The 26,222-nt window shown below is 43.6% G+C and overlaps 1 protein-coding gene across 2 annotated transcripts in view; it reads right to left on the bottom strand.

Moving 5' to 3' along the window:
- Positions 1-26,222, bottom strand: part of LOC144814991 (glioma pathogenesis-related protein 1-like) — a 753,864-nt gene that overhangs the window by 535,205 nt on the left and 192,437 nt on the right. For both annotated transcript variants that reach the window (XR_013606920.1, XM_078674151.1), the window contains exon 2: positions 10,398-10,640. Coding sequence is in view for 1 of the 2 variants with exons in the window: in XM_078674151.1 (XP_078530277.1) it covers positions 10,398-10,640 (243 nt within the window). In the remaining variant the exon portion in view is untranslated. The remainder of the gene's footprint in view (positions 1-10,397; positions 10,641-26,222) is intronic.

The following is a 26,222-nucleotide window of genomic DNA, read 5'->3' on the forward strand; positions in this document are numbered from 1 at the left end:
GATGAGACATCACCTAGATTAAATCTGAATAATGGAAAAACACCTGAAAGAGTAGAAACAAGATCTAATTCTAGTATATCAGGAGAAAATAAAAAATTATGCTGAAACGCCAGTTCAGAGAAATGAAACCCCGAGAAATGTAATGAGAACAGAAAGATGTGAGGAATTACCAAATACTTGAGAATATTTCCGTTTAAAAGATGAATTAATACAGCAGTTAACTAAAAATATAGAAGCAGTAACAGTACCAGTAACGATTGAACCTGTTCTTCCAGTATTTGATCAAAGGGAAGTTAGACATTCAGCTTTGACTGTTCCATTAAATGCAGAAATTCAGAAAGTGGCTGAAAAATTTTATTCAGATTTATCAGAAATTCATCGAGAGAAAATGATGCCTGATTTAACTTTTAATCAAGGTTCGCCATGTAAAACTCCGTCGGGTGCAGAATATGACTCTGGAACTCCAGAAAAGAGCATAAATAAAATTGATTTAACGCACACCCCACAAACCCCAGAAATTAAATTGCTTGATGTTGCAAAGTTGAAGGCGGATTTGGAGGAATTAATTATTGGTACGATTGGAACTGACAGTTTGAAGGCATATCAGGATGATGAATTATTATTTATTTGTAAAAGTATAACATGGAAAACGAAAACCAAATATGATCAATTGGAGGAAATGGCTACTGAATTAGAAGTAGTTTTAAGTAGACAGAAAAATTTGCAGAAACATTATAGGGTGGATTTCTCTGAAAAAGACATTGAAAATATGAATACTACAGGAAGAATTATTCATATATAAGATTTAATTGTGTTTTTAAAAAGATTGGGTGAATTAAGTAAATGGAGAGTAAAATGGACAAAGAAAAGAGAGGAAGACAGAAGAGAAAGAGGAGAAGTAGTAAATGAATTTCCAATGAGAGAAATACCGGGAGGAGGGTATGTGCATGTCCCATGGAGAAGACAAGACATTTTACTGTTTACAAATGATTTTCCTCGGCTGAGAGAAAAACCTGTGGAATGGTATCGACAGGTGGACAGATTTGTGAAGGTTTCAAAAGTTCTGTGGGTTGATCTTGATGGATTCTTTGACATAGTTGTCCCATCAGATCTATGGACAGAATGGAAAATTTCTATAGATTGGCCTAAAGAAGAACCTTCTCGAGATAAAGTAACAGGTGCTCCTTCATCAGATGTTATGAATGTGTACGAAAAGGTAATTGTGTGGTTGAAAAACAAGATTCCTCCAAAAGAAGTAGATTGGGTTAAAATAGATAGAACAAACCAAGAGCCAAAAGAATCAGTACATTCATTTTATGAAAGATTACTGCTGGTATTTAAACAATACAGTGGTTATGAAAAATTGAGTGAAAAGGATATTAGCCATTTCATATTCAGATTTGTTTATGGCTTAAGACCTGAAATTGGTGAAATGATAAGATCTGGAGTAGTTGGTTGGCAATCGCTCACAGTAGATGATATTTTGAGGAAAGCAAAATACTGTAGTGATGAATTAGATGCTAAACAAAAGAAGCTAAAAGAAAAAGCTATGTGGGCACAGGTGAAAGTGGTTGAACAACAAATAGCAACATTAGGAAACAAAGATGTTAATCAGAATCGAGGGAAATTTAAAGGTCATTATAATAAGCCAAGATTGATGGGAAATATTGAAGAGTTAAAGCAGAAACTCCCATGTTTTAATTGCGGCGAAATTGGACACTGCAAGCGCGAATGTAAAAATCCGCCCAGAAATTTTAAAAATGCATCATTAAATCCACAGATGCAGAATGAGATAAATCAGCAGCAACAGCTACATCGACAGGTAGTGAATCTGCAAAGTCAGATACCACAACCGCCACTTCCAAATTGTGTAAATGTGCAGAGATACAGTACAGAAACAGGATTCAGCGGAGGTGAACAGGTAAATAGACCGCCAAGAGTGAATGTGTCGAATGTTTCTCAACAGTTTTGGTTGAAAGAAGATGGAGGAAGTGAATCTGAGGGATTACTTCTGACGGTGCCTGAGAGAGGAGGAAGAGTGTGTGCTTGGAGCCACTCTTGAGGTAGATCAATCTGGTCCATTTGTAAATGGTAAAGTGAATGATGTAGAAATCACTTTTCTAGTGGATACAGGCGCTACCCGTTCTACTGTTAGATCAGTGGAAATAGAAAACCTGCCTCTCTCTGGGGACAAGATCCAAGTAGTAGGTGTAGCTAACCAACAAATTAAAACAGATTTAACAGAACCAGTTGAAGTTGAAATTGGTAAATTTAAGGACATGCATAGATTTGTAGTTTGTGATAGCAGTCCTGTAAACTTGTTAGGAAGGGACATCCTTTGTAAGATGAACTGTAAAATATATTGCTCACTGGATGGTATTGAGCTCCAAACTCAAGAAGAAGATGGGCTTTACAAGTTAACAATGTTAATGGTTGAAGCAGAAGAGAGTAAATTAGTTCCTGTATTTGATAAAAATAATCTACCTGAAGAATTAAAAGAGACAGTCAATGCTAACATTTGGGATTTCACTGGTGATGAAATGGGTTTGATGAAAAATGTAGATCCAGTAAAAATATCAGTAAAACAAGGAGTAGATTATCCAAACATTCCTCAGTATAAAATGAAAGCAGAAGGGATTGAAGGAGTGACTCCTGTAATTGACAAATTCATAAAACAAGGTGTTCTAAAAGAAATTGAGAGCAGTCCATGTAATTCACCGATTATGGGAATCAAAAAGCCAAACGGAACTTTCAGGATTGTTCAAGACCTGAGAAATGTTAATCAAATAGTTGTTCCATGTTGCCCAGTTGTACCAAACCCAGCGGTAATTTTATATCAGATTCCGCATGATGCAGAATGGTATACAGTTATTGATTTGTGTAATGCATTTTTTACTGTTCCATTGCATCCAGAAAGCCAACAAATTTTTGCGTTCAGGTTCAAAGAGCGTATCCTAGCATGGTGTCGTATCCCTCAAGGGTACACAGAAAGTCCATCTATTTTTAATCAGTTGCTAAAGAAATCCTTGGAGAATCTAGATTTACCTGGAAAATCAACGTTTGTGCAGTATATTGATGATCTCCTTGTGGCTGCAAAAACAAGAGATAATTGTGTAACAGATACCATTACTCTTTTGAATCATCTGGCGGATGAGGGACATAAAGTGTCTCCTGCAAAATTACAGTTTTGCAAACAAGAAGTAAAAAATCTTGGTCACAGAATTGCAAAGGGAGTCAGACGTGTGACTTTAGAGAGAATAAAAATGATTCAAGCAATGCAACCTCCAAAAACACAGAGACAGGTCAGAATGTTTCTAGGAATGGTAGGTTATTGTCGACAATGGATTAGTGGATTTTCAGTAATTGCAAAGCCATTGCAGAGACTGACAAAAGCAGACATAAAAGACCCAATTACCCTAACAGAAACTGAATTAGAAGTTTTTGAACAATTAAAGAAAGGTTTGTGTGAAGCTCTAGCATTGGGAATGCCAGATTACGAAAAGGAATTTGAGCTGTATTGCAGTGAGAGAGAAGGATGTGCATTATCAGTTCTGATTCAAAGACATTGAAGACTGAGAAAGCCAATAGCATATTTCTCAGCTGTTCTTGATCATGTTGCAAAAGCATTACCAGGTTGCTTAAAAGCAGTAGCTGCAACTAGTGTAAGTTTGGAACAAAGTGAAGGGATAATAATGCGATTCCCTGTAAAAGTATATGTACCCCATTCAGTTGAAATTCTCCTCACCAGAAGCAAAACACAGCATTTGACAAATAACAGGTTAACAAAATATGAAAAAGTTATTCTTGGCTCAGATAACGTCTCTATTGCGAGATGTGTAAATTTAAATCCTTCCACATTATTACCTGATGGTACTGTAACAGAAGCCAGAGATGAAATTGATATTGATCATGAATGCTTAGATGTATTAGAATATTGCACTAAACCTAGGCAAGATATTAAAGATGTCCCATTACTTGAATCAGATTATGTTTTATTTGTTGATGGTTCATGCTTAAGAACAGATGAAGGTGTTCTGAGTGCAGCATACTCTGTGTGCACAGTTCCAGATGTAATGGAAGCCTCTTGTCTCAAAGGAATTCGTTCAGCTCAAGTAGCAGAATTGATTGCTTTGATTCGTGCATGTGAAAAAGGAAAAGAGTTAAAAGTTACCATAGTGACTGATAGTCAGTATGGATATGGAGTAGTTCATGACAATGGCCAGCTCTGGTCTCAAAGAGGTTATTTGACTTCTGCGGGAACACCAATCAGGAATGCAAAATTAATTAAGAGGCTAATTGATGGAATACAACTTCCTGAACAAATTGCTGTTGTAAAATGCACAGCACACAAGAAAGGTGATGACTACATAACAAAAGGAAATACATATGCTGATTGAATTGCAAAATTTTGTGCAAAGAATAATATGTCAATTAATCGGGAAAAAGACAATGAACATGTTTTGAACTCACTTATGCTAACATCTGTAGTTGAGACTTGGCAAGGAGTAAAAGATTTGCAAGATGAGGCAGATGATGAGGAGAAAGACACATGGTTAAAAGCAGGTTGCAGACAGAGAGAAGAAGATGAGATTTGGGTTTACAAGGATGACAGACCAGTAATGCCAGACAGCATGATTTCTGACATGGCTCGTATGTATCATGGTCCAGGACATATAGGTAGAGATTCAATGATCAGGTTGTTTAGACAAACATGGTACAATCCAAAATGTAGAATAATTGCAGTTTCTTTTTGTCAGAGGTGCTTAGTTTGTCAACAGTTCAATCCAAATAGAAAAACAGTTGTAAGCATGGGAATCATGGAGGGTGGTCCATTTACCAGATTGCAGCTTGATTTCATTGATATGCCACCTCATAACAAACTGAGATATGTCTTGGTGATAATCTGTCTGTTTTCGAGATGGGTGGAAGCGTTCCCAACACGTCACAATGATTCAGTTACTGTGGCAAAATTGCTTTTGAGAGAAATCATACCAAGGTATGGATTTCCAGTGACGGTCGAGACTGATCGTGGCACACATTTTGAAAACAGATTGCTAAAGTTGATTTGTGAAGCACTGGACATAAAACAAAAATTGCATTGTGCTTACAGACCAGAAGCATCAGGTGTTGTTGAGCAAGTGAATGGTACAATAAAAAACAGAATAGCTAAAATGTGTTTAGCGACAGGAATGAAGTGGACTGACGCACTTCCACTTGTTTTGATGTCTTGGAGAAGTACTCCAGGTGGAAAAACAGGTTTGAGCCCCCATGAAATCCTTATGGGCAGAGTCATGAGGCAAGCATTTGTTCCAGTTGACAAACTGTTGAGCGTTAATGATAGTGTCATTATGGATTACTGCAAAAATCTATCTGATGTGGTAACTTCTGTGTTCCAACAGGTGGGAACTGAAGTGATAACAAAAGAGAAAGAACAAGCTCATGATCTGTTACCAGGAGACTGGGTGAGAACAAAAATACACCGAAGAAGAAATTGCCTAGTACCCAGGTGGCAGAAGGCAAGACAGGTGATACTTGTCACAACAAATGCAGTAAAGTGTAGAGGATTGAAAAGATGGATTCATGCTAGTCATACCATACGAGTGCCAGCTCCTGAAAATCCTGAAGAAGGTGATACAACAGCTGATTCAGATTTTGAAGAAGAACCTGAAAGAAATCCATATCCTGAAGATCGACAGGGAGGTCGACATCTGGAAAATTCAAATGTGAATGAGGCATTAAATGAAGAAAATGAAGAGATTGTGATACAAGACTCTGAAAATTATGAAAATCTGCTAGAGCAAGAAGCAGAAAAGGAGTCTGAGCAAGAAGTAATTCAAGATCAGGAGAGTATTGAAAAGCAGATTGGAAGCTCTGGAAGAAGGAACGAAAATTCTGGAACTGGTGGATTGGAAGTAATTGAAGAAGAAGAAGACGAAATTCCAAGTACCAGCTATAAAGATGATGTTCCTAACAGAGTGAAACTGCAGAGTAAAGAAGTACCTGAATCTAGAGCTGATATCACAGAAAGCGCAACAGATGAAAGTGATGATGAATCCAGAGTGAAAATATCAAGGAAAAGAGCTTGGAGAGCAGAGTGTAATCAAACTGAACCAAGAAAGAAATTATCAAGAAAAGGAGATAATTGGCCACATGAAAATGAGGGCCTAAAATTCAAATGAGTGAATAGAGCAAGAGAACAGGTTAATGAGGTCTCAAGTCAGAAGGGAGGAGACTCAGATAAGAAAAAACAAGCAGGAAAGAAAATTGAAGTGATAAGCAGTTGAGCAAAAAGAGTAATAAAACCAAATCAAAAGTACAAGTCCCCTGAACGGACTTATATTATTATTCCACCAGTAGTTGAAGTGGATAGTAGTAGAATACATTTAGATGATGCCAGTGATGATGATAATGATTGATTTTATTCTGACACAAGGTTGAATAAATTGTGTTAGGTGACACAAGGTTGAAGAAATTGTGTTAGCTGGAAAAATATACTGATGTAAGACATAAGGTCGAAGAAAATCTGTTAGAAATTAAGATACTTTGTTAAAAAAAAAAAAATTATATATATATATATATATATATATATATATATATATATAAAAAAAGAGGGGTGTATATTTAGTAATATTCTTAATTTTTGATTTTTTTGAAAGGCTCTTGTTTGCAAGCAAAGATGCCTTCTTTTACTAATAATAATTCGAGATGCTCAATTTTCAGAAGATGTTGCAAAATGTCTTCAATATGTGTGATCTTGTTAATTTTGGTTTGGTTAATTTTAGCTATCATTTTTCCTTTTGGAATAGATAAAGAAGTGTATAAAACTAATATGACTAGTAAAGTTGTGGTTAATCATGATAATCATGACATAGTTGACAGGACTAATAAAATTATTGTGCATAAACCAGAAATTCACCAAGATAGATTTGTAGGAGATTTTTCTAGTAATACCTTTTCAAGACTTTTATCTGAATATGTTAAGGTGATGGATGTAAAAGATTGCTACATTTGTGTGAAATTACCTACTTCTGTGTCTGAAGGTGTAACTTACACAATATGCTTCCTCCTACTTATGGCATAACTTGTAGCGTAATAACTAGTTTGTTTTATCAAACAGGTCGTTTAGAATATTATTACTCAAATTTTGATGAGATTATTGCTAACTTAAAAGTTGAAAATAGTTTGAACAAATTGAAACATGCTAAACAGATGAGGGAATTTTTCTTAGTATCTAATGAACTTACTTATGAATATGCTTTTAGAAATAATTTAACATGTAAATTGAGAACTGAAGAAAAATCCTTTTTGAATACGGTTGAAGAGAGAAGGGCAATTTACAAGCGAAATGAAATGCTGAAACAAACCAAATCTAAGTTTTGGCAAATTGAACATGAAGAGCCCAATGGTAGAAATGAAAATGTTGCAATTCACATAGATAAACCTGTTAGTGGAAAACTTTGTATAAGAAGAGATAATACGTTGTTTGATAATTATTTTGTAGGTGCTAGTCAATGTGAAGATACTTATCGTATTTTAGGGGGATGGGGATTTAAAGGAGGTAAACATCCAATTTTCCCTGGAATTTATTTTGTTTGTGGGAACAAAGCTTATTTAAATCTCCCAGACAACTGGTATGGGACCTGTTATGTTGGTTTAGTTTTTCCTAAAATTTTTCATGTAGATAGAAATGTAAAAGGTTCATTTGAAATTAGTAATCATCTGAGTAGATTCAGAAGGGAAAGCTTTTCAGAAATATTGGGTGACATATTTGGCGCATTAATTCCTATGGTAGGAATAACCCGGAATGCAAACAAAATTAGATAAATGTCTACAATTGTTGATAGATTGTCTACTGATACTGCTAGTGGATTTCAATTAGTAAACACAGAGCTTATTGCCATGAGAACTATGGTAATGCAGAATCGTTTAGCTTTAGATATCTTGTTAGCTAAAGAAGGAGGAGTTTGTGGAATTTTACATGTCGAACATTGCTGCACGTACATACCTGACAAGAGTCAGAATATAAAAATGTATATCAAGAATATAACAGAATTACATAGTGAGATAGAACCTTTAGAAGATGAAAGTTTTTCAGAACGTTTGAGCAAAAGATTTGCAGCAATCAGAAACTGGTTTCTAGAGATTGGTAGTTCAATTATAGGTAAAATACTTTTTCCTTTAATAGTCATAGTCATAGTGATACTTTTGTTAAAAATTAGTTGTATGTTACACAGGAGAGGAAAATATATAAGAGAAAAGAAAAGAATTTACAAACTCAGAAAAGAAAAAGAAAAAGAAATAGAATTAGAAGAGTTTCGTAGAACTCAATATGAGAGTTGCAGACAAACAGCTGAATCAAAAGTTTACAAATACTAATACTGAGAAAGTCCAAAACATGTTCAAGGGTTGAACAATTTAAGATATAAAGTTTGGGTGTTGTTTGGTGATTTTGAAATCACCAGATGAGGGAGTTGATGGAGCAAGGTGATGAACAAGATTTTGTTCAGACTTGCAAAGGTAAACTTCCATAATAAATGTAATTGAATTAACAAGCACGTGGTGAAATTACTAATCAACTTAATTTTAAAATGCGTTTTTCAGAAAACACGTGGGATTAACTAATGTGCTTTATGTTGCATATGCGAAGAAAATAATAAATTAACTTTGTCTATTGTCTTTGTCAGTATTAAATGCAGCTGTTTAATTAATGGCATGTGCTTATTTGTGTGCTTATGTTATGTCTTTTCTGTGACAAAAGCTCGTGGAGAATTCTCGCAGTCTAAAAGAAGAAAGGTAAATATAAACGCTGCTTTTGTATGCTCAGCTAGGTAACATAAATTAACGGGTTTTATTTAGCAAAGGGGGTGGGTAACAGAATGGGTCTCAATTCTTTAATTAATTGATGTCTTGTGTTTGTTTAATAATAGTTTCCGAGGTGAGGCATAAAAGATGATTTAGAAAAATGGTTGGCAGAGCTGGAGATGTGAAAACTTGACCAGAGTGAAGACTTCACTCATGCGCAGATGTGGAGTTTTTTGCTGAACAGTCAACATTTAATGCAGAAACAGTTTTTGGTCGAGTTGAACGTGCTCTCGGAGAAAAAGGCTCAAGGACAGGAAATAAGTATGTCTGCCAAGATTAGGAAGTAATGTTCTGAACTCGGGAGAAAGTATCACTTTCGAGGAAGCTAGAAGGATGAAGAAATTAAGAACAATAGGGCTTATGATGAAGCCCGGACTTGGTCAGAATCGGATGACCTAATGGTGGACTGACATGGCTCAGCCAATAGCAAACCTGGATTTTCGAAAAAGAATGTAAAATGTAGTCAGTTTAGCTAGAAAGAAAAGTATAAAAACTGCCACAGAGGGCAGGGAAAAAACTCTTGCCTTCCGATTCCTGATTGACGTGACATGCTGTTGGACTTTTGGCGCACGTAAGGACAGCAGACTCCTCAACCATTAAGTCTACTAATTTACCATTGGGAAATTCCTTCCCAGTGTTTCTGAGCTCTCTTTCTCATTTTCTTAACTGCGTTCACACTTCTTCACTGAATGTGAGCGGGATAAACAAACCACACATACAGCATATGAATTTCAGGCTGCCTCTTGCTCCCACAGGTCAGCCATTTTAGAAATTGTGAAGATATCGTCAAAGAATTTGCTTTCAGAAGATAAAAAAAATGTAAATTCTTCAGACAAGTAACAAATATCAACTCAAATAAAGACATTTTAGAGTCTCAGCTAGCCAAATAGGATGACACAAACAAGTAAGTGTTCTAACATACTCTCAGCATGAGCCAGAAAAAAGAACTTAGGCTGTAATGCAACTGACCGTGCACTATTTTCGAAATGAGACTGTACATGTTTTTCAGCTTCTCTTTATATTCTGGCCAGCAGAATCGTTTTTCCTCTGTGTATCTTTAACCTTGTAACATTAGGGCTCCTTGGTGCAACATTATGGAGATATGGCGCTGCAGTGCTTTATTATGTATTAAACCCGTGATTGTAAAATAAATAGCTGTATAGACCTAGGATGTTGTACCTACATTTAAAAATGCCAGATCTCACATCTGCTTAATATGTACATCCTATTGTATGGATTTGCATTGTTCTGGGCGTACAGATACGCAGGCGGGCATAATCTACGTTCATGACTATCAATGAAGATTCCTACAATGCAGAATATATTTTTAGAAATCATAAAATATTCATTTTAACATGAACTTCAAATTCATTCAAATGGTAGGTGTTCAGACATTTTTCAACATGACACATATTAACATAAACTGTAGGCAACCTATTTATTAAAGGAATATATAATTTTTAGATAAACAAAATGTTCTAAAACTATTAAAATATTCCACTATTAACAGCCAGTAGAATAGAAAAAATACATACCTGTGTATAATGGCCACAGACGCCAGTACATTTGCGTGTTTCATAATCGTAACCAGCGACCTCTAGTTCAACCCAGGATTTTGTTGGCACTATTGGTACACCTTTACTCGCCAGCCAGATATTTTCACCCAGTATGGGAAATTTTGAATGAGTGGCCCCTTCTTGTTTAATTTTTGGATTGTGTTTATAAATACATTGGTCTGCATATCCTTGGGCAATTACTGATAGTTCATCATCCCAGCTCTGCAAAGTTTACAAGATGAAACAATATTTTATGCTATTTAATTTTAATGTCCTGTATCAAACATAAGACTAATATTTGATAAAAGCTACTCGGTGAACGAATTTTGACAGCTTTGCTTGGTACGTTTTAGAACATACTGACACAGATTTTTCAATATTATTCTGACTATCATGACAAAACATAAAAATAAAACTTACCTGTACCAACACATCTTAAACAGGGCATATTAAAAAAGTTCGTAAGCTCCAAAACTGGTATGAAAGCAAATAAGCCATCGGCAAAACAGACCATAACCAAACTGTAATTTGTTAGTACTGGGTATTTAGCAATCTAGCAGATAGGTACAGGCAAAGTAAGGTTTATGACGGGTGGCAATGGTACAAGTACAGAGTATGTCCAGTAGAGATAACAGGAGACGACAAATAAACAGGGAAAGCCTCCTTTCTAGGGGAGGCAAGTTGTAGTCCAGAAAGACGCTTATATCTAACAGCCTGCTAAGGAAAAAAAATGATTAAAAAAAAACACAAACCTCTCAGACTCAGTTCTGCATTAGAAGAGGCATTTGGAAAGAGAGAGAGAATGTGTGATGTGCTAATTTACGAAACACTGTGACGAACCATGGAAAAGAACAGACTAAAAAACTAAGAACAAAAAATGTTTGACAGACTGGTTACTCTGTCATGAATGTGATGGATATTCCCATCACCTTATTAAAAGTGCATTAAATTGGGGCATGGCTTGGTGAGCCAACATGGCGGACGCGTGCTAGCTAGCTACGTCCAGCCTGCCACACATCTGCTGAATATCCTGCAATCCTGGTAGAATCGTAACTCTACTTACCACTCCTGCGGCGCGTCCCAGGTTGCTCCACCGCCTGGGGTAGTTTGAGTGCTGGAGGCGGCTGCGGAGCCGAGATACAGCCGGCTTGGGGGAGAGGCCTTATTGGGTGAGGAAGGCCCGGAGGGCCGTTTTGTAAAGAACTCCGACACCAAAGACGTTAAGAGTTCTGTTTATTATAAGGCCAACACATGCTCCTACATAAGTCGGAGCGTCAACTCCAGTCAGTCCGGTGATAAGCTGTCAACTGTCACTCCATGACAGTTAGCAGCTGATGACCTCGCCGCTGGTACGGTGTCCACACAGGGACACTCTCGTGCGTGAACAATACGGTGTCCAGGAAAGGACATAAGATATAATCACAACACATCTCCCTCCTTCAGGGAAGAGAGAACAAACCGTGAAACCAGAAAGAGCATAGAGCTCTACTATCCACAAACTAGTCCTTGAATTTTGCAGGTGGTCCCAATAATCTTCCTGCCCTGCTTCTGTCCACGGGCTGCGCCGACTCGCACGCCGGGATGGAAGGTAACCTGCGTCTGACTCCTCCTGGTCTGGCCCGATTGGTGGTAGTGTCCTCTTGCATGGTGTTTGATTGCATGCTATTTCTGCTCTTCTCATTGGAAGGTGCTGGCCACTCATAGTCAGACTCCATGTCAGAGAAGTAATGTCGTGTCACATTGTCTCCAGGTAATCCAGGTTGGTCTTTTGTGGACTTACTGGGCGAATTGTCTTCCAAGCCATCCGCTGGATGTTTGTAGGCAGAGAGGGCTGAGAAATGCCAAACTTTTCCATCGCTTAAATGTGCAGAATTGCAGTATACCTCATGGTTTGGTGTATCTTTCTTGACCTTTCCCTATGTGGCCATACCTCCTCACCTTGCCAACATCTCCTGTTTTGATTTCCACGTCCTTGCATCCATGTTTATTGTCATAGCTGTTCTTGCTTTTAGACTGTGCTTGCATGAGCTTTTCCTTGACGATCCTTGATGACCAGTGCACTCTTCAAGCGGCTTTAACCCAACCCACATTGTCCTTTGTGAGCGGAGTTCTTCTTCGCATAAGTTCGAAAGGACTGTGCCCTGTGGTTTGGCATGGTGTTATTCTGTATGCCCACACTGTCTTCATTATTTCCTTCTTCCAGTCCAGCTGGTTAGAATTAGCTATCTGGATGATTCCTTTGAGGACTCTGTTGAACCTCTCTACTGCCCCGTTACCAGCGGGATGGTAAATTGAAGTTTTCTTGTGCTCGATGCTGTGCTTCGCTATGTATTCCTTGAACATGTCTGATGTGAATTGTGCTCCGTTATCGCTCAATATCTGTTTTGGCAATCCTTCACGTGCAAAAGTGTCTTCCAGGAATTGGACCAAATGTTGATAGTCAATTTTCTTTACAATTTTTATTTCTGGCCACTTGGTGTAGTGATCTATGATAACTATAATGTAATGTTGTTCATGGTCACTAAGCACTGGTCCCATTAAGTCTACTCCTATTCTCTCCCACGGCATGCATGGGCACTGTATGGGGTGTAGTGGTGGTCTGAAAGTTACCTGGGTCTTGTCGGAATCCATGCACAGCTTACAGTCTCTTACTGTTCGTTCCACGTCAAGGCTGACTCCTGGCCACCAATACGTGTTCTTGATCCTGTTTTTAGTTTTAGCGATGCCTAGGTGTCCTTCATGGCATATTTCCAGTATTTTCTTCCTGACAACAGTTGGTGGTACAAATCTTCCGCTCCTCACTAAGAGTCCATCTTCTATTGATAATTCATTTTTCACTCCCCAAAAGTGTTTAACTTCCTCGGTTAGTTTGTTTTTGCTCGTCCAACCATCTTTCATCTTTTGCATTACTTGTTCAATAACTTTGTCCCTACTTTGCTCCATCAGCCACTCCTCCTTTGTTATTCCACTGGAACACTCCCATAGATTTGCTATACACGATTCTTCCATCTCATTATTTTCGCTGTTGGTTTTTGTTTCAAGTGGCATTCTGCTTAAAAAGTCCGCCACTACGTTTTTCACTCCAGGAACATAATGTATGCTATACATGTAATCGAACAGGCGCATAGAGATCCTTGCTAGCCGTGGTGATGCTGTGTACAATCCGTTCGTAGTAAGTACTTTGGTTAAGGGTTTGTGGTCTGTGGAAAGATTCACTTTTCTGCCCTAACATACTGCCTGAAATGCTCAAGGGCCCAGACACAGGCTAATGCCTCCAGCTCTATCACCGAGAATTTTTCTTCTGCTGTAGTTAAAGATCATGATGCAAATGCTATTGTGCATTCTGTTCCTTTTGCGTCCTTTTGTGTGAGTACAGCTCCTATGCCTTTGTTGCTGGCGTCTGTTGTCACAAAATTTTGCAGATTAGGGTCGAATCCTTGTAAGGGTAGAGTCTTGCACATTTCCTGTTTGAGATCGTGGAAAGTTTTTCAGCATTCTTTTGTCCACTCAAATTTGTTTTTGAGCTTTAACTGTTGTCTCAAGGCGTACGTTTTAATTGAAAAGTTCCTGATGAACTTCGAGAAGTACTCCACCAATCCGAGGAATGATCTTAGTTCTTCTCTATTGGTGGGTACCAGTGATTCTTTAATGGCTTGAATTAGTTCATTCTTTGGGCTGATGCCGTCACCAGTTATTTGATGGCCCAGATAATTGACTGATTTGCTCGCGAACTTGCATTTAGAATGCTCTGCTGTTAAACCCTTTTCATTTAGGATTTTCAAAACTTGCTCCACTCGGCTGTCGTGTTCTTCTCTTGTTTTTCCCATTACCAGGATATCATCCTGGAACAATAATATTCCTGTAACACCTTCAAATATATTGTTCATCAACCTTTGAAACATCGCGGCCGCAGAAGCCCAGCCAAATGGCACTCGGGTTAACCTGAAGCACCCAAATGGCGTTACAAACGTGGTTAGTGATTTGCTGTCCCGATGTAGCTGTACCTGGTGGTATGCTGATTTTAAATCGATGGTAGTAAACCTCTTTACCCCCTTGGTGGTGGACAGCATTTAGTTTATTTTTGGGAGTGGATATTGGTCCACTATGATGTTTTGGTTCAAATCTCGAAGGTCTATGCAGAGTCTCAGCTTGCCATTAGGGCGTTTTGCTACGACAAGCGGTGCGACCCACTCCGATGCCTCTACTCTTTCTATTATTCCATCACTCAACAGCTTTTCGAGTTGGTTTCTGACCTCTTCCCTTATGGCAAATGGTATGTTCCTTGCTTTGTGCACTGTAGGTGTGGTGATAGGTTTTTATCTTATTCTGTGCTGGTACCCCTTCAGTACTCCCACATTTCCACTGAACACTTTCGGAAATTTAGGTAGTATAAGGCTGGCATAGTCGCTGGTGTCTGTTAAACTCAGTAACGGTTCACTATTGTTTGGATCAAGCATAATTCCCAGACTGCCTTGGTCCATCCACCCTAAAACAGATGGTCCTACCCTCGAAACATAAAGTTGCAATCTGCCTCTCTACCTTTGTATATGAATTTAAGATTTCGGTATCCACACATTTCTATGGGCTCACCAGAGAAAGATTTTATCACAATGTCCGGTTTGTCAAGTCTTTCACCTATTTTGGCTCTGAATTTGGCACTCCAGACTTTCTTGTTTACGATTGTATATGGTGACCCTCAGCTACTATGCTTATGTCTACACTTCCAATCGTCATATTACATACTGGTTTCCTTGTCTCTGCCGCTGGTGTCCTGGACGGGGACCGAGTGCAGAGCTCGGCGGCGCCCATGGGCGTCCGCAGGGGGGGCAAGGAGGGGCGCTTGCCCTCCCCTGGAGCGACCCTCCTTGCCCCCCCTGCAGACACCCATGAAAACCGTGACTTCAAGACGGGATTATCACTCTCTTTCCTCTCCTTTCTTTTATTTGCTTCCCTGTGAAATGGATCCAAAAAAGAAAGACGCTTTTGCTGGAAATGTCGTATTTTTCTGACATTTTAAGTGCAGCATTGGGAATAAAAGGCTAAAAATATGAAAAATAGATAAATAACTAAATAAAGTAAGGCAGAGTGGTATCAAACTGGCCAAACTGATTTTATTCACACTGAAACACATTAGCGCCACTTTTACAGAGTTTGCCAGTGAAGCGCTATTTTTGTTTTCTTGTCTTTGTTTTCCCTGGACTTGGAACTAGTGCACCAATCCTGGAGGTACTGCAATGTGTGGATTGGAAAACAAAATATGTGGTGCGGCTCTGCGTCTAGGGATGTGGTCTTTTTACCATACTGCTTACGTTTTGTAAGGATATAAGCAATGGCCATTGAAATGGGTCCATTCAGGGCCCTGTAGTCGTGTCCTTAACTTTTCAGGCAAAAGCACCCACTGATTTCTGAATAATGAGTGTAAAAGCATTAAAGTAACCATGTTGTTCGTGCTTACAATTCCCATGATTTGCTAAATTTTGTATGTTGTTACTTTTTTTTTGTAGGCCGGATATTGCTCTTGTCTAGTGCGTAATTTAAATTGAGCCACATCCACGTGTTTATAGCGGGCAACAATTGGGTTGTAGTTGAAGACAGTGGGAGTTTTTCTCAGTGGGGCAGTACGGTGTTCAGTGGGGGAGAGGATGTGGCACTATGGTCAGAACTACTGAATTTGGCACTGGGAACCAGGTTCAGCCTTAATAACCAGTCCACCAGACCAGAGCACAATCACATGCTAGACCTTAGAAGGCTTCGCAACACCTTAGAAGTCCTGGTGTCTTCGCACCAGCAGGTGGACCCTAGCATGACAAGTGTAGGTTAACCTACAAGTCTTGTCCACCATTATCCATACTGAACCTCACATCCAGTCTTGCGGGCAGGCCTATGAAGCAGCACACCCTAAAACAACTGAGGTCACAGGACCCTTGGGAAGGGCCAGCTCTAGAGCGGTGCAACCAGTGTGGCCGCACCGGGTGCTGACTTTAGGTGGAGCGATACAAAAGGGGATGATGGACGGAGCGTTGGAGCAAATCAAACACTCACCCCAAGTCAACTGATCTGAGTTTAATCCATCACCATTCTTTAGCCCACTCAGCCACCCCAGTTCAGACATGGCCATATGCAAATCAGTCTGACCCTGTGCCTCATGGGAACAGTCCAGCCCGAACTGCCAAGCCATGTCTTCCCTGGACTGGAGACAAGCATCCTGGGACCGGTTTCGGATTCATAATCCTCATCAGCCAGGCTATCTTGAATCCAGTGGCCAAGTGAGCAAGGGACTCACGTCTGAGCATACCCTGCCACACTTAGGGCGAATAAAGCGATACAAAAGGGGATGATTGGACGGAGCGTTTGAGCAAATCAAACACTCACCCCCAGTCAACTGATCAGGGTTTAATCCATCACCATTCTTTAGCCCACTCAGCCACCCCAGTTCAGACATGGCCATATGCAAATCAGTCTGACCCTGTGCCTCATGGGAACAGTCCAGCCCGAACTGCCAAGCCATGTCTTCCCTGGACCGGAGACAAGCATCCTGGGACCGCTTTTGGATTCATAATCCTCATCAGCCAGGCTATCTTGAATCCAGTGGCCAAGTGAGGCAGGGTATGCTCCGACGTGAGTCCCTTGCTCACTTTGCCACTGGATTCAAGCAAGCTGGGCTGAAGACGGCTGTAATGCCAGAAACCGGTCCTCGGAAGCTTGTTTCCGGTCCAGGGAAGGCATGGCTTGGCAGTTCGGGCTGGACTGTTCCCATGAGGCACAGGGTCAGACTGATTTGCATATAGCCATGTCTAAACTGGGGTGGCAGAGTGGGCTAAAGAACGGTGATGGATTAAACCCAGATCTTTTGACTGGGTGTGAGTGTTTGATTGGTTCAGATGCTCCGTCCATTACCACCTCCTTTTGTACTGCTTTTGGCCGCCATAAGTGTGGCAGGGTATGCTCAGACGTGAGTCCCTTGCTCACTTTGCCACTGGATTCAAGCAAGCCGGGCTGAAGACGGCTGTAATGCCAGAAACCGGTCCTCGGAAGCTTGTTTCCGGTCCAGGGAAGGCATGGCTTGGCAGTTCGGGCTGGACTGTTCCCTTGAGGCACAGGGTCAGACTGATTTGCATATAGCCATGTCTGAACTGGGGTGGCAGAGAGGGCTAAAGAAGGGTGATGGATTAAACCCACCTCTTTTGACTGGGTGTGAGTGTTTGATTGGTTCAGATGCTCCGTCCATTAACACCCCCATTTGTACCTACTTTAGGTGGAGGCATCATGTTTGCAAGTATATTATGGTTTTAAAAACGCTTGTTGCCTCCTTCCTGGCCACCAGCAATTTTCGGCAACAATAACAATGTCATGATGACTCTGGTGATCAATGTTCTTCCTAGAGAGAGATCAGAATTTTGTCTAGTGGAAGTTTTGACTCATGGAAAGGTAGCTCAGAGGGTTACTGTACCGGCTTCAAAGAACATGCGCCATGCAGATCACAAAGTGCACATAATGTAAATAGGTCAGTGGGCTACTGCTTTTGTCAGAGAGATCCTTTTGTTACATGCAGTTTATAAGTTAAAATCCTAACTTAGAACAGTGAGCTATTAACTGTCATTTAAGAGCTGCATACAAACAGCAAGATATAAATTATAGTGTTATGTTCCCCCCTCTCCCACCCCCAGTCTTTGATTATCCTAAAGTCCCAAAAAGTGTTCTTTTGGACAGAAATCAATTCGGATTATTAAGGAGAACCCCCAACCATGGTATTACGTTTTAAATTCCGGGTATTGTGTTTCTCCAGACCAATCACTATAAAACTATACGGGCTACTAGTATGGTTGTCATGTGACTCCTACACCTTGTAGTCCTTAGTCTTATGTAACATTTTCTATACAGTGATTTACACATATATTGATTGTCTCTGTGTAATGTGTGTGATGTAAAGTGCTCTGACACCCTACAATGGTATGAGTGGCGCTGTAAATCAAATTAAATGCATCTGAGAGAGAGTGGTTATGGAGACTTGGGGGGGCACCGTTGAAGGGTGGCAGTGAGGGAATCCATGGCAGAGGTGGTCATTGGGGGGCCCTAACAAACATTAATGCACAGGACACCACCAGTGCGATGGCTGGCCCTGTCCTTGAGACCAGTCTGTCTCACCCATAGGTACCTCCATTGGCCTTGTTTCAGCAGTAGTAGCTGCAACTCACCAGGGATTGGCAATGCAGGATTTGCACGCACACCAAACTAAGTTCGCAAACTTCCCATTCACAAGCACCTTTAACAAGTGCTGCCTGCTGTGGGGCCACTGGAATTAATTATACAGCAAAGGATGACAACAGTATGCGTAATGCAGTATATTTTCAGATATTTTATTATTTTGACATGTGTACACATGCTAACAGTCTCTGGAAAGATTTTGCCTTATTAGTACCAGTGTAACATACAAACGCAGCAGTGAGAAAGGTGACCAGTCAACCTTTGCAATAGGCCATCCACTCCGCAGCAACACAAGTCACATTTTATATTAACTTTTGATATGTTTGAGCTACAAACAATTTATTAGTTTAAATGGTCAGATCATGCAGCAGATCTTGCATTATGAGGGAAATATGGCAGCGCCATAATTTTAGACAAAACATTTGCAAACTAGGATATTTTGCCATTCATGTTTGAACTGCTGTTGTGGAAATAGGGAAAAGTGCTGATGACAGAAACTCCATGGCTCGGAGACACATGGCTTGTGTTTCCACATTTTATCGTATTTGGTACATTCTGTGATTAGAAGCATATTCCACTTTGTGAATATATTTTAATGTCAATAACTCATTATAACCTTAAATAATCATGTGTATCCATTGGTTGATTAAACTGGGCAGTGAAATGCCATACAAATACAAAAAATTGGGATGTCTGCGTGTTCTGGCCACACCTCTGCTCCACCCACAGATCCAATCCTTGGGTTATTCCCGCCCTCTGATTCTCCGCCCACTGTTCCCCTACTTTTTTCCCCCCACTTCGACCACTGTGTAAGACTCAGCATCCCTGGACCTGTGATGTGCCGTCGCTGCAGGCGCTGCATGTGCCACACATTTACGGTGCCGGGCTTCCGCATGAGGGAGCTGGCCATTATTATATCCCTAAACGTGAGCACGTTGTCAGTTTGACATTGACTACACGTAAAGGGACTCTAAGTTTCTTTTAAAAAATATAGCTAACATTTGGACCTATACATTTTATTTTGTATAAATTAATTGAATGTGTGTAAAATTTAGCAATGCCCGGGGAATTCTAGTAAAGGGAGCACCCATTGGTGACTCACTAACGTGTGTGATTGCTGCATGATTTATTACTAACTTTGACGTTGTGCTTTAAGTTTGGATAAAAGTTATCATGAATTCTAGCACCAAGAAGCCAATATTGGTAAATATGTGTGCTACAAATAATCCCTAACATACACTGGGCATACAGTCTATTTAATCTGGTGCTTTAATCATAGGGTGTTTTAAAGTATTCTGATAAAAATCGAATCGTGCTGAAGACAGCCTTGATTGGTGTTTGATCGAGGACCTGAAAGTCTGCACACCTAGCAGACAGAGATAAAGCACCTTGTCAGAAAGTTTAGCGTTTTTCCTACAGGTGGTGTTTGTTGGCCTGTGACAGAATCAGTCACATGTCCTGGATTCCTGGCATTTAATTGAGTATATCCCAGTTCTGCGCCCCAGTGTTTCTTGTGCCCCACCTGGCACACATCATGTCGGAGGATGGTGATGACGTTAACATTTTGCCCCCTCCCCACCACTGGAAAAATGTCTGCGGACGCCCATGGCAGCGCCTGAAGTTTGCCCCGTGACTGGTCATCGGCCGATCGCCAGGCTATGGAGGAGCTGAGGCGTGGCTCCGGGACGCGGTCGGCCGCTGTGGGCTGGAGTGTTCCAGCGGCAGAACCGGGCCGCAGAGGCAGTGAGAAGAACCCGGGTCGGGAGCTCCGCGGCGCCCTCTCTCTTTGGTGTGGCAGCGTGGGGTCCCGCGGGCTGTGGTGGCGCCCCCCCCCTCGTATTGGATATCACGGCAGGGGGTCGGCAGTGCAGTCAGGCTGGTGTGGGCCCCGTGGGCCGAGAGCGCATCGCAGTACAAGATCCTGGGCTGTGTGTGTGGCCTGTCCTTGCCAGAGGGCACGCCTGGTGGAGGAGGCTGGCCTGGAGTGGCAGGCGACGACCGTGAGGAGCAGTGTGGAGGCCCGGGCTGTGGTGAATCAGGGAGACTCGGCTGTCGAACCGGGACGCGGTGGTGAGGAGGTGTGCCAGTGGTGATGGGGGCTGGTGATCCGGGGCCTTGCTGAGGAGTGTGGGGGCGAGGGCTGCCGGCGGCAGGGCTGGTCCCCGGGGTGCCCTACTGCATTGGTGTTGTAGTGTGTTATCTAGGAAATCTGAATCGATATTCCTATTTTATGCCCTTGTCCGGCTATAATCAATAATATCCATACAATGGCATAATAATCATATCCATAATTCAGTCGTAGCACATGCTGTCACATTAAGCAAGGCTACTTCTCCGGCCCCCTAGTAAGCACACCGAGTTCTATAAACAAAACCAAGCCTCCAGCAACCTGGGAAATCCCCCTTGCCTTTGTTTTGATTTCGTCCTAGAACTCCAGTAAAGCACTGTAAGAACGGCCAGTTCTTTTTGACATCTTTATTGACGTCTTATGTCCAACCTTACGTCAAACCCAGGCACCTTTCAGGTATAAATATACCAACGTTGCCTTAAGCAAACACACGGTGGTAATTCTGGAGCAGAGCAGCTATCTACTTGCCCGAAAGCCCAGCTGATGAGAGAGCCCACGGACGCTGCCCCTCCTCCTTGACGCGCTGAGAAAGACGCTGTCTTTTCTCCTGCCGAGAAATCCAGCTCCGGCGTTTCCAGCCTACCCTTGCGGGTTGCTGGGATATCGAGTCCTGAGAGAGAGATACCAGACCTCCTGCTTTCTATTACCCAGGTACGGAACTGACTAAACCCTTACAGAGAATTCTTGAGTCAGATTCTTGGCAAAACAAACTTAACTTAAACTGCTACTTACTTACTCCCTCCCACGTATTAGGCTTAGGTCAGGTACACCGGGGTAGGCGTATTTAGAAGCACCAGTTGAGTACGATTAGTCAATGTATATATGTATGTATATATTTTATCTATTTTAAAGTATCATATGGCTAAGAAACCATATCAATGCTTTTACAGTATTATTTCATAATCCTCCTTTTACTGTACGCACTTTACTTTACCATGAGTATTACAATCGTGGCAATTCATTTCTCTTGTATGAGGAAGAAGACTGCTCAATAAATAACACCTTTTATTGAAAACGCCCGTCTCTCTTTTCTCTGCATTCTGGTGAAACTAAGTACGCACATTTGGCTGAGTGAAATAGCTGTCTTTTGTTTTCACACGACTCTAGAGATACACTCTTATTCAGGGAGAGCAAAGTTGTCATGTTTTATGATTGTCAGAAGCTAATCCCTTCTTGTCTATCCAGGGAGGTTAAACTCCTCCTCGTTTATTCGAGAAAGTTTCTAGTAACCTCTGAGCTAGCTGGCAAACCTTAAGTCTAATATAGTCAGTAGAGACCTAGATAACCTCAGTCCTACGTCTACGCTGCTGAATATAGTATTCCAATGCGCAGAGCCTATTGGGAATGTAGGAACTACACTACAGTGTTGTCGTAGGGGGGACCGGCGGCATTATCGGGTCGCTCGGGGAGTCAACGGTGGTTTGGTGGGCTGCCTCGCCCCTCTCCCCCTCCCCCCAAAGAGTGTGTGGTGGCTGGCTGGGGGCTCCAGAGTAGATGCGGTGGCTGGAGGGGGCCTCCCTCTCACTTAGTGGCGCAATGAGGATTGGTGGCCTGGCCGGGCCGTGGGGGGGACGACCTTGAGGTGATCGGCGGACTTGCCCCACTCGTGGAGGTGCATTGGACCCTTGGGGCCCCACTTGGGGTCGAGGTGCGCTCTTACCCTTCCCCCCCCCATTGGGGTGAGGGCTCAATCTGGCGGCCATCATTCTAGCGGTGCCATCTGTGATGTGTTGGGCGTGGGGAAGGGCCCGGCGCTCGGTGGGGCCACCCCATGGAGCAGTGAAGACCAGGGGTTTGGCGGCACTGTCGGGCCGTGGGCCGGGACCGAGGGTCTGGACCGCCTGAGATTCGACAACTGCTTTGGGGACTGCTCTGGCCCTCTGCTGGACTTGATTCATAGACTGGGCCACGGGAGAGAGGACTGGGCCGCCGGGGGAGCGTGCCGTGGACGGTGAGTGGGACACGTGCGCGTGGGCCTAGCCGGCTTGTCAGTGGAATCATCCGGTACACCGAGGGCCCAGTGCGGACGGGTGAACACACGGTGGTCGGATCGGGCCAATGGAGCTGCTCCCACCGGTGTAGGCGCATCATTCAGTTGGGGTTGGGCCAGCCCAGATCGCTCAAGGCACAACCATGACCAGGGACAAGGGAGGCGGTGGCTCGGACAAGCAGGGGCCGATTGACAAGTTTACGGGCCGGGGGCGGTGGCCGGATCCTCTGGGGGCCAGCCGGGAACTGCACCAGATAACGCGGCACTCCTGGACACCATTACCTAATCCAGAGACATGTTGGATGCAAACATTGGGGCGGTTGGAGCGGATGTCATGCTGCTGAGGCAGGATCTGCGCAATGCGGTGTCCCGTATTTCCGAGGCCGAGACACGCATTTCTGGTGTGGAGGACGATGTCGCGGAACTGAAACAGAAGGTGGCTGCGATGGAGACCGCCCAAAAGGGCCTCATGCTTAGAGCGGAGGACGCGGAACGACAGGTCCGGCGCAATAATCTCCTCTTTGTTGGGTTCCCAGAAGGCTGCAAGGAGGGGAATATGGAACGATTCCTAACGACTTGGCTGGAGGGCTGGCTTCCCCCCGAATCTTTGTCCAAGTGTTTTGTAGTGGAGCGGGCCCATTGGGCACTAATGCAGAAACCTCCGGTGGGGGCCCGCCCGCGGCCAGTCATTGAAATTACTTAATTATTTGGACAGGGACACTATATTGAAGCAGGCCCGGGGCAAAGAACCCTTGCACTTCAACAACGTCCGTATCCTGATATTTCCGGACTACAAGCGGCAGGTCCAGCAGCTACGCCAGTCATTCATGGCTGCCAAGGCACGGCTGAGAAAGCTCAAACTTCCATATGCCCTGCTCTTTCCGGCCCACCTTCGGTTGGTCTTTCATTCGCAAACTAATTTCTTTGACAGTCCAGAAGAAGTTTTCAGGTGGACGGACGAGACGGTGCAGGTGTGGCCTCATACCCTACCGGGAAGGGAGTCGGATTCTTCCTTGAGCGACGCGGCTCGGGGAGGCCCCTGTGGTCGGCGGCAGAGGAGCAACAGATGATCAAGGTCCAAGCGGCGCTCGCAATCCTGTAACACTGCCTCCCGAGGGGAGCCGGCGCAGGGGGAGCAGACGGCAGCACTGTAGTGGGGGGTGCCGGGGATGTGCTGCGGAACTTTCTTTGTTGACTACCAGGATGTACTGATTAGGGCTTACATTACCGTCTGGCATGAGCTGGCGGGAGCCTTGCTAGATAGTTATGGCTGTGAGTTGGGGATCCATTTGTTGGGGCGATGCCCATCCCCCCCGTTGGGGTATAGGGATTAGTCCTACCGCGACAGGTACTTCAGTGTTTAGGTTGAGGTATGGGGTGGGGGGGGTTTGCTGGGACTGGGTTATCTTTGTTTACAGGTCGCACACCCATCACAGGCGTGCATCAGGCTACGTTCATGCCCCCGTGGCTCCATATTCAGCTTGACCAAAGATGCAGCCTCCAATGGTTAGAACGCCTGTGGGTGGACTAGGGATGCAGGGAGGTCTCCGGATCCTACGTTGGAATGTGTGAGGGGCTCTGGATAAGGTCAAGAGATGGGCGATACTCCAATACGCAAAGCGGGCGAAGGTGGATATTCTTATGCTGCAAGCGACACATCTCATGGGCACAAAGGTCCTGTGCCTGCAGCGATATGGGTTCCCACAAGTTTTCCATGCGGGCTTTGTGAGGCGTGGCTATCCTGATACACTGTAGGGTTCCGTACACACATGAGCAGCAATAGGTTGACATGCAGGGGCGTTACGTCATTGTTCGAAGTAGGGTCGGGGAGGACCCTCTGATTCTGGGTAGTGTATACGCCCCCCCTCCTTTGCAGTGGAATCTAACCAAGCGATTGCAAGCCCTGTGGGCCGATATGCCCGATATAATGTCAGTGGTGGGTGGGGATTGGAACAACATGATAAATGTGGTTCAGGACAGAACGGGGGTTGGGGATGGTCATAGGAAGGATGTACAGACTAAACTGCATGCCCTGGTGGTAGGGTTGGATTGGGTTGATGCATGGCGGCGGGCGCATGGGGCGGCTCAGGCTACACATACCTCTTAGCAGTCCACAAATTCTTCTCCAGGCTGCATTATATATTTGTTCCCCGGATAATGGCGGGTAGGGTGGTGACGGCAGAGATCCTGCCTCGGGGTCTGTCGGATCACTCCCCAGTGCTCATAGAATTGGATACCGGCAGGGGAAGACAGCCGTTTCGGTGGCGCCTAGCTGTGTGGAATCTTCAGAATGCGGAATATGTCGCCCATATGGGCAAATCCATAGCTCAGTATTTGACTGGGAATGTGGGGACTGTGTCCAGTGCTGCCACATTGTGGGAGGCGATGAAGCCTACACTGCGAGGGGTGGACATTTCTTGGTGCGTGGTGGCTCGTCGGCAGCATAGGGAGGAACTGATCCACGCTGAGGCGAACGTTGAGAGGCTGGAGAGACAGAACCATGAGGCCGGGAGCACCCTGGGAGTGAGGCAATTGCTTTTGGCCCAGCAGGAGTGCGCAGCCCTGCTGATAGATAAGGCACGTCAGGTCTGGTTGGCGACGTGTAGCAGGGTGTACCAATGGGGGGACAAGTAGAGCAAGATGCTGCATCGCCTCCGTCAGGGTACTTTTCACTCCCTGACCCTACCGTGAATCCTGGATTCGGCGGGGACCCCAGTTACTGCTAACGCGGAGAGTTTCGCTGACCTCTATGCCCCCGGGAATGCCTGCCGGCCGATACAGTGAAGAAATGTATTGCCGACCTGCCACCCAAGGCGCTATCGGACGAGCAGCGGGACCAGCTAGAGGCCCACCTGTTGGACGAGAAGCTGGGAACGGCCCTGGGAGAATTAAATACTGGAAAGGCACCCGGACCCAACGGGTTTCCGAGTGAATACGTTCGTCCTTACAATGTGCAATTGGCACAACTTTATCGGGCGGTGGTGGAGGAGGCTCGAGACAAGGGTGTGCTTCCCCCGGACTGGAGACTTGCGGAGGTGGTGGTGTTCCACAAGCCAGGGCGCCCCTGGAGCATCACGCCTCGTATCGCCCTATTTCCCTTTTAAACGTGGAGGCAAAAATTCTGGCAAAGGCGCTCGCTAATCGTCTGTTACCTCATATTGTGTCGCTCATGCACCCCAACCAGGCGGGGTTTATGCCCCAGTGGGCCACCCGCCACAATATCAGAAGGGCGCAAGTTGCGGTGGCGGAGATCCTCAGAGTGGGGGAACCAGTGGCATGGTTCTTGGCAGACATGGACAGGGCATTTGATTCACTGAGCTGGGTCTACCTGTTCGCTCTGCTCCCTGGACTCAATTGGGCCCGCGCTTTCTTTCCTATGTGAAGCTGCTATACACGAGCCTGACTGAGTCGGTGCGATTAGCGGGTGCGGTCACCTCCACCCTTGCTATACAGAGGGGCACGCATCAGGGATGACCCCTAT

The sequence above is a fragment of the Lissotriton helveticus genome, chromosome 1_1 (genome assembly GCF_964261635.1).
Source record: "Lissotriton helveticus chromosome 1_1, aLisHel1.1, whole genome shotgun sequence".
Taxonomy (NCBI): domain Eukaryota; kingdom Metazoa; phylum Chordata; class Amphibia; order Caudata; family Salamandridae; genus Lissotriton; species Lissotriton helveticus.